This window comes from Crinia signifera, chromosome 7, assembly GCF_055691185.1.
Source record: "Crinia signifera chromosome 7, ASM5569118v1, whole genome shotgun sequence".
NCBI classification, from domain to species: Eukaryota; Metazoa; Chordata; class Amphibia; order Anura; family Myobatrachidae; genus Crinia; species Crinia signifera.
The window spans coordinates 142354182-142365458 of record NC_139223.1 but is presented as its reverse complement, the minus strand read 5'-3'; the positions used below and the strand labels follow the sequence as shown (position 1 = coordinate 142365458).

The following is an 11277-nucleotide window of genomic DNA, read 5'->3' as shown; positions in this document are numbered from 1 at the left end:
CAAACTGACTCAGGCAGTATATTCTTAAAGGGTATTTATTGTTCAGAGAACGCCAGATCATTGTATGGTATGGTTTCCATAACACTAATAAATGATGGTAGGGTATCGCTTTCAGAAACATAATACATCTCGGGTCAAATGTAATAGGGTGAGAGAATCAAAAAGTGAGAGATTTGGTAAGAAATCTCCAGGTATTTTAAAGCAGCAATCATTTACACTGCAAAACCAGTTTGATTTTGCAGTGTAAATGATTGCCGCTTTAAAAAAACTGGAGAATTCTTACCAAATCTCTCACTATTACATTTCACCCCTCTTCTTTATCAAATAGCATTAGTTAAAGCATGAAAATTAGCATTCAGATTAAAATCTCTAATAGATTAATTCAGTATTTATCTGTATACTAAAATATGGATTTAGAGCACCTACTTCTTAATCTTATTTTCATTGTTAAACAGTTAATTATGTAACTTTAGTTTACTATGTCAGTTTACAGGCATGAGGATGAGGTATATATATATATATATATATATATATATATATATATATATATATATATATATATATATATATATACTTTATATCATATTATGCATTTGAAATAAATCACACTGTACATATATTAATAAATATACTTAAAAAAATTATTATATACAGACCAGACAAGATGCCTGGAAACACCATTGACCAGCTGTCAGATTGCAGGTGCAGTGCCTATATATTATCCATGGTAGAGAAACTAATCTGACAATGGAACTGGAGAGCCTAGCTGACTATTTAATAGTGTGTGCAGGGTAAGGAAATCATATATATATATATATATATATATATATATATATATATATATATACATATATATATATATATACACACACACTGTATATGTCTAGTGTCCATGAGTCTCTGAAACACTGCCATCTTCTGACAGAGAGTGAAACTGCATCTCTTTTTCACACACTCACAAACACAGAAGGTAGAAGACTAGCTTTCGAAGCTTTTTCTCCAAGCGGGCTACCTAGCATATACAGTATATATATATATATATATATATATATATATATATATATATATATATATATATATATACATCTAACAGCACAAATTCTCACCCAGTGCATGTTTTGCAGGTCTCCTCACAGAATCACAAGTGAAATTATCAGCTCCACCTGTGGATCTTTTAAAATGTATGAGTGCACCTGTGCACCTGCTGGGTGACCTGGAAAACGTGAACTGTGTGGGGTCCTGAGGACTGAGTTTGAGAACCCCTGATCTATAGTATAAATGCCATAGTTTGTGACATAGGGAATCCATTCAGATTGGATCATGAATCAGAGAGTTTGCAGTTGCCTACTGATAAAAAGTTGCCGCTCAAACAGAAAGAAAATACGCTCCTTCCAAAATTGCAAATGCATTCACAGATTCATCTGCAAAAACTGAACCAAACTGTTTTTGCCATCTGATCCAGTCTCGGGCTTCCATTAATCTGCTAAATAAACAACCTGGAAGTGGTCATCGCTGTTGTTAGAAAACCACACAAAAACCGCCTGTGTTTTCACAAAGACTTCCAGGAACGCCATGTTTTTGCCCCTAAACACTGGCTTGCTGTCCATCAAACTGTGACTGCTCTGCACATTCTATGCTGACGGATATTTATATGCTAATTGTCGCCACACATGGATAAATACTCTGATCCAGGCCTAATTAGGACATTAGGACCATAGTATAATTGCTTATATAAGGCACGCCATCACTGAATGTGATAAAAAACACGTTTTGTGCCTATTCTTACTTATACCTGTTTTGGCTGGGTAAATAACTTTATGTACCCGGTGTAACTGGTGATTTTCAGTGGATACGTGTCTATAATTGGGGCTAATGCTAGGATTGCCCAACAATAATATGCACATTCTGCAGGCATGTTTTACACAATATTGTACATACACCATTACAGGCAATATACATTTTATTGATGTTACAGTACAATTCCTTTTACTCTATCTACTATCTGTAAAATAAAGAGTTACATTTTTGAATCCATCCACTGGGCATCATGTGATCATTAACTGATCGGTGCTCCGGTTGTGACAAGTTTGTAGTACGCTCCTTTCTTCTCCATTAGATCATTGTGATTTCCTTTCTCAATCACAATTCCTTGGGACATGACAGCAATGATGTCCGAGTTCTGAATAGTGGACAGTCGATGGGCAATGACAATACAAGTTCGGCCTTCTCTTGCACGGTCCAGGGCTGCTTGAACCGTCTATAAACAGAGTATGTAATCACTTAAGCGCCAATACATTTTAAATGTATTTACATTACTCTACTACTCGCACATTGCCTGTCCACCCACCTTTATCCATCGTGTGCCCACTTTTCTAATTGCTAAGTATCCTTGTTTATTGTTTTCTCATCATCCAGCAAAATAAGAAAGACTCCACCCACTAGAAGCGCGACTAAGAGGACAATACCAGTTTATGGATAGATGAGAATAGCTTGCCTTTAGAATCAGGCCACCTCCACATAGTGGAGCAGGTGGCAATGGCGCTGAGATGTTTGAACATCTTGTTTTACACCCCAGCCACCGCCACTCACCTGGATCTTCTCAATGCCCCTTGCAGTGGTGGTGGGTTGGTCCTCATACACTCTTCCTCAGCCCCCGCGATATCAGCTAAAGACGGGTCATGGGAGCTCTGGCCGTCTTAGCAAGCCGCACCAATCCGGCCCCCATGGCACACCCCTCTCACCCTATTTGCTGCCCTGATGTTTTGCTCTTTATGTTTTTACCTTTTCACTTTCTGTGTCTAGTGCAGATGTTGCTTCATCAAGGAGAAGGATTTTAGGGTCCCTGATTATGGCTCGGGCAATTGCTATACGTTGCTTTTGTCCACGAGAGAGCTGAGATCCATGAGCTCCAACATTGGTGTCATATTTCTGTAACAGGAATAGTTCAGTAATGTAATACAGTACAACACAGACTACTGTAACCAGATTGTTAGCATTTCATGTACTTGATATTGTTAGAATATTTGAATACTGTATTGCACATTGCTAGCTCAGAGTTTCACTATTTCTACCATGCTAGTTGGACATCACCTGGGACAATGTTCCCACAGGATTGATTATTGTTGAAAAATGACAGAATACTATACTGACTCACACCTTTTTTAATCCATCACCTGTCACCATATTCATTTCTAAAAAATTACTGAAATTCTGCAATTTGATTAGTACAGGTTGAGTATCCCGTATCCAAAATGCTCTGGACCAGGAGAATTTTGGATAACGGATTATTCCGTATTTCGGAATATTTCAATATTTCAATGATGTATTTTGAAGTATCTTGCATTTATGTTGTTTTTATTTTTTTAGTTGTTCAAAAAACAAGGTTTCAAAATATGAAACAAAATTTGTGTCCATTCTCAGATATTGAATTTGAATGCCAAGCAATCATTTTCTTGTACATATAGGTTTCATTCTGTTTAGTATCAGTCCAGCATGGTGTGTGTATGCAGTATGTGAACCATAAGCCAGGCATGTCCAAACTGCGGCCCTCCAGCTGTTGTAAAACTACACATCCCAGCATGCCTTGCAATCATTTTAGCATTCCCTAATAGCAAACTTTGGCAAGGCATGATGGGACTTGTAGTTTCACAACAGCTGGAGGGCCATAGTTTGGACATGCCTGCCATAAGCCATGGGGTTTATTTACTAAGATGGAAGCTCTATTGAAGATGGGATATTGCTATGGGAAACCAATCAGATTTTATCTACATAGTAGATTCTCATTGGTTGCTATGGCAACATCCCATCTTTAAAAGAACTCCCATCTTAGTACATAAACTCCCATGAGAACTGTGCATAAAAAATGGCTTAAAGGCGGAGCTACACCATTCATCAAAATGAGAAAAAAATCTGAATATTCACATCACAGCAAAACTATTACACTGAACTCTGAAATACATTAAAGAGTAATATAATAGGATTCTTAATGTAATAATTGTGAATAAGATCCCTAAATCACCAGCTCGGCACTCGGCCAAGCACTTCATGCAGATCGGTACTTACATCTGGAAGTCCCATAACAAAGTCATGCAGTTGTGCTTTCTTTGATGCCGCCATCACTTGATCCATGGAAAGCTCACGGCTGTTATCACCATACTTGATGTTCTCAGCGATACTGCAGTCAAACAACACGGGCTCCTGGGACACTATTCCAATTTTAGACCGGAGAAATGAGACGTTGATTTTTCTTGTATTCCGGCCATCAATTAGCTGTGACAGGCAGGAGTAAGCACATTTGTTACTGGAACCCTTCCCAGAGCACTCACAATAGGTGCTTAAATGTAAACAGCAATCTGTGTCACTCTCAGTTATAATACAATACTACACACTAAAACTATTCATCACGTTTTACAGTATGCGCTTAGTAGAACATAGGTAAAATCCGTCCCTGGAGAGGAGGATGCCCCTGTGCAACAGCATATACACACCCACCTCTGCATATGGGCAAATATCTGCATGTACTTCTAAGCACACAATGCCACATGTGCAACTGTGATTCAGCCCCTTGGTTACATTTATTTCATGGCCTATATACTGTAGTATGCAAATGTCAAAATTGTTTTATAGGATAGAAATGTATAAATGTCTAATTGATACTGTATGTTTCAACTAGATGTACAGTACAATATATTATGGGTGAGGATTCAGATCTCATTGGTCTTTAAGGCAAGGGTTTACACTGTACAAAATAGATCTGAATATTCTTTCTCTATATTTAGGTTGGACAGGGCCTGTGCTACTATTAGGCAGATTTAGGCACTGGGCATTGGGCCTGTCGGTGGCATCTCTATAAGCATAGCATAGCATCAACCCCTTGGCAGTGCTGATATGGAGGCCTCTAAGTACAGCATCTTATTCACTACTTGCAGCTGGTGTTCAAACCACTCTGCAGAAACCACTGCTGTCCAGCACAGCCGACCCATCTCCTGGACAAGTACCTGCTCCACTTCTAGATTTATGTTCTTTGTCCTTCTCGCTCGATATGACCTGGAAAGCCACTGGCTGAGTCAATTGAGCGGTACAAGGAGGTTAGAGCTGGTCCTCACTACAGATGTACTTACACTTTAGGTAGACCTCTGGCACAAGAAGTTACAGTACTGTATGTCATTTTAGCAGGGAATACAAAGGGTAGTCTGGGGTGTCTCATGAGGTTTACTCTCATGTTGAAATCTTGCCTATGGTGGCAATAAACCATGCAACACCCTCAACCTTTTACAGTATTAATCTAGACTGGATCTAAGAGGACTCCAGAAAACGGCATGGAAGGAAAATTTGTGCTATAGTACTGTACGTCAGAATTCATAGTCTATCAATGGTTATGAAGGATTTTGTAAGGATCCTGGTGTTCTTGACAGAGGATCTTAGAAGACTGGGAGGAAGAAGGCTTTACTGGTATGTACACACTATTCATGACTTTTTGGGTAGCATAATGGTTAAGACCTGTCACATGTAACGGACCTCAGACGGCTTGAACTGATGTATGGGAAATGAAGCCATATGTAATTTGTAATTGATGCTTTGATAGCACATAATGCAGCTTAGGATGGAAATTAATTACCCTGTCTTTGTATATCAATTGAGAAATCAGTCCCTCAAATAAATGCACATAAAGAAAACGCAACCCAAGGCCATATTGAGGTCCATTAATTGTATCATTCTTAAGGCCTAAGGAGAGTCTACCTACCACCTTGCCCAAGTCTGGGTCATAAAACCTCTCAAGAAGCTGAACACTGGTGCTCTTTCCACAGCCACTGCTTCCCACAAATGCAAGTGTCTGTCCTGGTTTTACTGAAACATTAAGTCCATTCAATACTTGGATATCTGGACGGGTGGGATAGGTGAACTTGCAGTCGATAAAGTTAATGCCTCCTTTAAAGTCATTCTGGGGATATGATAAAAGTTAATATTATTCATTTGTGAGTGCTTAAAGGAATGCTAAAATTGAAATTAATGTAATATATTTGAAGGTAATAGAATTTGAATATTTAAAAAGTAAATGGATACCTAACTACCCTACTAAAGGCAGCTAAACATTATCCCTCTTCAACATGGCAGCCTCCCTAAGTAACTGATATAATACAAGTAAATAACTGAGAATACAGTTATTTAAGCTACTGTGACATCATCAATCTAGCCCATGTGTATGATTTAACTATTACAGTTTACTTTTACATATATACAGCATTACATATATAAAGCATGTTTGCATTCCCAGAGAGTAGCGACCAAACGGTGTGAGGTGAAGTGCCGTTGCCGGGGTTTAAACACAGCCGCAATGGCAATTTGCACCCTTCGCCACCTTATGAATTCCCCCATGTGTCTATTGTGCTGTAAAAGTGTCTCCCTCTTAACAAGTCAAGAAATACAGTATGAATGATAAGTCATTTAGCTGAGTATAAACACTACAATGACTGATTCTATCTCAGTAATAGTGGCTTTATCTGATTTTCAAATTATATGGTGATTTGTTGTTAATTGTTACAGAACCTTTCTGAAATCATGAGTGCTCCATGTGAACAATGCTTCCCATTGCTTCTGCTATTTATTACAAAAGTGCAAATTACCCATTTCTCTCCTTCGTCTTTATACACACAAATTTTTGGAACACGATCCACCAGTTTGAAGAAGCGTGCAGCAGATATTTTAGCTTTGGCGTAATCTGGAGTATAAGAGGATGCCCGTCCTAAAGCCTGTCCACTTGTCACAATTGAAGATATCACTCTAAAGTTAATTGCAAAACATAATCAGTATGGATGCCTTATGTATATACATCATCTGTATGTATTGCATTTTACCCATTATAGAACCTTTGTGGCAAGATGATGGGATGAATAATATCGATGGGCCAACAAAATTTGGAGGAAGGCCAGGCAATAGTGGACCATGCTTCTAGGCCTTCAAGATCATAAAGGGGGGCCACACCAGCTGGCACTGAGTCCCTGACAGGGATGCTTGGCAGCATTTGGGTGTCAGTTGGTGAGGTTCCCCTGTTTGAATTGGGACTGAGCTGAGGTATATAATATAGTTCACTTCACAGATGGTTTGTTGCACATAGATAATACTGTACCTAAACACAAAGCTGTAGTGTAGTCCTTCTACGTCCACTAAATATCCTCCATATCGGTAAGAGACTGAGTTGGCAATAAAAACAATGCACTGAGCAAAGCCGAAACACAACCCGTATACGTTGGCCTTTTTGATAGCTGACCGGTAGGGTGCTTCCAGCTGCTCCTCATACATGTCAACAAACTTCTTTTCTTTTGCAATTCCAGAAATGGTTCTGATATTGCAAAGAGCTTCACTGGAAATCTAGAAAATGTTATAGGAAGATTAATTGTGGGACTGTAATCATTATCAATGATAATCACTTCATTCATTATTGCTAACCATTTCATCAAGTTTCGGTAACCCTATCCTACATAAATTATTAACCCACTCATCCGCCATCCTTAGCCACCTATTCTCCTTTAAACCCCTGTCATCATCATTCTCTGTTACCGCCTCACACAAAATCATTCACACTCCCGATCACTAACCCTTTGCGTACCAATATGCCACAAGCTCTTCACCCTGTTATGCCTCCAAACTCAAAAATGCCAAACAAGGGTAAAATAGGTCCTCCTGCTGCTCCACCCAAACCCTGCCCTAATCCACCAGAAATACACACTTTTTACCAAAACTCTGCCCTTTTTTGCAACCTGTGACTATTGTAGGTACTGCCCTGCTAATATGGAGACAATAGGGAAATATGCCAATGTGATCACTTCCACTCTGAGCTTGTTTATTAGATATAAAAATAGGTGTGTTTCTAAAGAACCACGTGTAAGAGTGGAACAAGACCAAAAATACCTTTGTGGGGAGTCTCTATGTGTTTTTATACTGCATATACCTCTTATAACAACAGGGGAAAGGAGGGGGGAGATTGTCACAGCAGAAATGTACCTCCCCATACATTTCGGTAACATTTGAAAGCTATGCTACTTGGCAGACGAAGATTTAGACCTCGTGGGACCCTAGGCAAGATACTGGTTTGGGGCCCTCCTCAAACAATCCATACACTATAGTTACGCTGCTGGCATAGTAGTATCATGGCGCGGGCACAGTCTACAGATAAATTCTCAGCTGTGTGTACATCGGCATTGTGTACAAATTTGAATCAGGCTCTAGGTCTTTTGGAGGTAGACCTAATACCTGTGGCACATTTAAAGTAAACACACTGCCCACATACAGTGGGTGAATCCATTTTGTGTGTCCAAATATTTTTTTGTCCTATCAAATCACTTTGGGAGTGTGGGCAGGTCCATGTGACGTCACGACGTTACGCGGTAGTCCCGCAATGATCCTCTGGGAATGTTTTTGGCAGCCAGGATATCTTTAAGGGGCCACTTGGAACCTGCTGGGCCCGAGGCAGGTTGCCTTGTGAAAAATATGCCTCTGCTACTTGGACAGCCCCTAACGATGACACAGTAGCCAGTGAGGCTGAAACCGATACAAGCCCCAAAAATGCAACCTTTTTATGTATGTATCTGTGCCGATACAGTGGTTTCATAAACAGCAATTAGGTTCACGAACAAAAAAGATTACTAGCCAGAACCCAAATTTACAAAAACTGAATGAAGAATTCCTTAGGAAATAATATGTTCTTGTGCCTCATGATTTGCTATCCAATCAGAAAGTGGTGCCTGCTCCCTGTGGTGAAGTCTGGTGAATGGTAAACTGGCTACCAAGTTAATTTCTACAACAGATAAATAGATTTACCCTTCCAGCTGCTTCCATCGCATGTTTATCCTGATTAGCAAATCCGGTGAGCATTCTAGCTTGCAGGGCCCCTGACAATGCCAGGAAAGGAAGGAAACACATAATAACCAGGCTCAGCTTCCAGCTGAAGTAAAATGCAATGATAAGAGCCACTCCAATGTTGGTTAGTGAATTTACAATCATGCCAATCTGTGATCCAGTCGCCTAAAACAGAGATTGATGTACTGTTAGAATATATACATATATACATACATACAACATAGAAACTCATGGTAGAGATTTCATGTGTGTGTGGCAGACGTGAATACAAACCACACCTCCCAACCTACATGAATTGGCTAAAAATAACGAAAATCAATACTCTTGTACAATAATAGAAATAATAATAATAATAATAATAATAATAATCCCACACAAATAAACACGCTGAGCTGACACTGGGACATTTTCCCTAGGGTAAGCTCATATGGAGGGAGGCACCAAGATGTTCTAATGTTAGTGTGGGGAATAGGGGACATACTGTCAGGGGCGTAACTATAGCACCGCAGCCCCCGCGACCGCGGGGGGGCGCTGTGCATGTGCGGGCGCCGGGGGCTGCAGTGCTATAGTTACACCCCGCCGCCATCCCCCGCAGTCTTTACTAACCTGTCAGTGTCTTCAGTACGCGCTGGTCCCGGCTCCCTTCTTCTGCTATGAGGACCACCACAAAATGTCCGCCCCCATGCAGCAGACAGTTCTCTGAAACTGTCTGCTGCATGGGGGCGGACATTTTGTGGTGGTCCTCATAGCAGAAGAAGGGAGCCGGGACCAGCGCGTACTGAGTGTAGGTAAGACTGCGAGGGATGGGGGGGATTGCATGGGCGGCGAGGTGGGGGTTTGTGCGGCGGGGTGGGCGAGGGTTGGTGCGGTGGGGTGGGCGGGCGGAGGTTGGTGCGGCGGGGTGCATGGGTGGGCGCCCTCCCTTTAACGGCGGGGGGCGCCCAAAAGCTAGTTACGCCACTGCATACTGTAGTGTAGTTATGTAGTCTCAGCACATAGGCATGCGTAGAAAAGTAATATAGTATAGTGTAATAATGTAGTGCAGTGTCTAGCGATGTGCAGTGTAATAATGTAGAGCAGTGTATAGGGACATGTAATGTAATTATGTAGTGCAGTGTATAGGGACATGTAGAGTAGTAATGTAGTGCAGTTTATATGGTTGTGTAATGTACGTAAGGCAAAAGGGACGTGTAGTGTAATAATGTGGTGCAGTGTATAGGAATGTGTAGAGTAGTAATGTAGTGCAGTGTGTAGGAACATTAGTGATGTAGTGCAGTGTGTGTAGTGTAGTGATGTAGTGGGGCGTATAGGGACATGTAGTGTAGTGATGCAGTGCATAGGAATGTGTAGTGTAATAATATAGTGCAGTGTATAGGGACGTGTAGAGTAGTAATGTAGTGCAGTGTGTAAGGATGTGTAGTATAATAATGTGGTGCAGTGTATAGGAATGTGTAGTGTAGTAATGCAATGCAGTGCGTAGGGACATTAGTGTAGTGATGTAGTGCAGCGTTCAGGGGCATGCAGTGTAGTGATACAGTGATTTGTATAGGGATGGGTAGAATTGTAATGTAATGCAGTGTATATGGGTGTGTAATGTAGTAATTTAGGTCAGGTCAAAGGGACCTGTAGCTTAATAATGTAGTGCAGTCTATAGGTATGTGTAGAGCATCCCTGCTTTTATATTATATATAAACTAGTATGCGTGGTCAAAGCTAATGCTTCGAAAGCTAATAGATGTGGTTTCACTTGCTGCCAATAGATGGTAGTGTAAGCCCGCTTGAAGCAAATGCTTCCAAAGCTAGTAGACACAGTTTCATTGCTGCCGACAGATGGCAGTGTTTCAGGGACACATGGACACACGGACACACTAGACATATATATTATAGATATATATATATACACACACACACATATACTATATATAGTAATTCACGGTGTATGTGATGTGTGATGTGATGTCACCCCTGAATTGAAGAAGAGCCACTAAGAGGAGCAGGCTCTGTGCATGCCAAAGACAGGGTGAGAGGAATGGGGAGAGGTGGGGAAGCTGCTGGAGGGACACAGGGCATGTAATTGCTGACGGACATGGACAGTGAGCTGCTGGAGGGACAGAGACAAATGTATATATGCACATTATGGGGGTTATTCTGGTTGATTCGCAAGGCTGCGAATTCTCAGCCTTGTGAGTCCGCCAAACCCTGCTTTGCGAATGCCGGCCCCCCCTCCCCTCGCAGTGTGTGTTCCCACGCACAGGCACATACCAGCAGCTGCTCTGATTGGCTGCTGGTGCACAAGCTCTGATTGCCTCAAAAGCCGGTGCAGCATTTTAATTGCCCACCGGTGTCCTGGGTTGAATAAGCCTGCGCTCCAGGACCTGCTTTGTTCAGTGCACTGAGCACAGCGTAGCGGAGGCAGTCAGGG

General features: G+C 41.1%; 1 protein-coding gene across 1 annotated transcript in view; it reads right to left on the bottom strand.

Annotated features, from left to right (window-relative positions):
• Nucleotides 1–19: 19 nt before the first annotated feature.
• Nucleotides 20–11277, bottom strand: part of LOC146020635 (bile salt export pump-like) — a 66663-nt gene continuing 55405 nt past the window's right edge. The window contains exons 23-29 of the mRNA XM_083153894.1: nucleotides 8818–9021; nucleotides 7127–7368; nucleotides 6624–6780; nucleotides 5744–5941; nucleotides 4063–4269; nucleotides 2782–2928; nucleotides 20–2257 (exon numbers count right to left, since the gene is read on the bottom strand). Coding sequence (XP_083010020.1) covers nucleotides 2057–2257; nucleotides 2782–2928; nucleotides 4063–4269; nucleotides 5744–5941; nucleotides 6624–6780; nucleotides 7127–7368; nucleotides 8818–9021 — 1356 coding nt within the window. The 3' untranslated portion in view covers nucleotides 20–2056. The remainder of the gene's footprint in view (nucleotides 2258–2781; nucleotides 2929–4062; nucleotides 4270–5743; nucleotides 5942–6623; nucleotides 6781–7126; nucleotides 7369–8817; nucleotides 9022–11277) is intronic.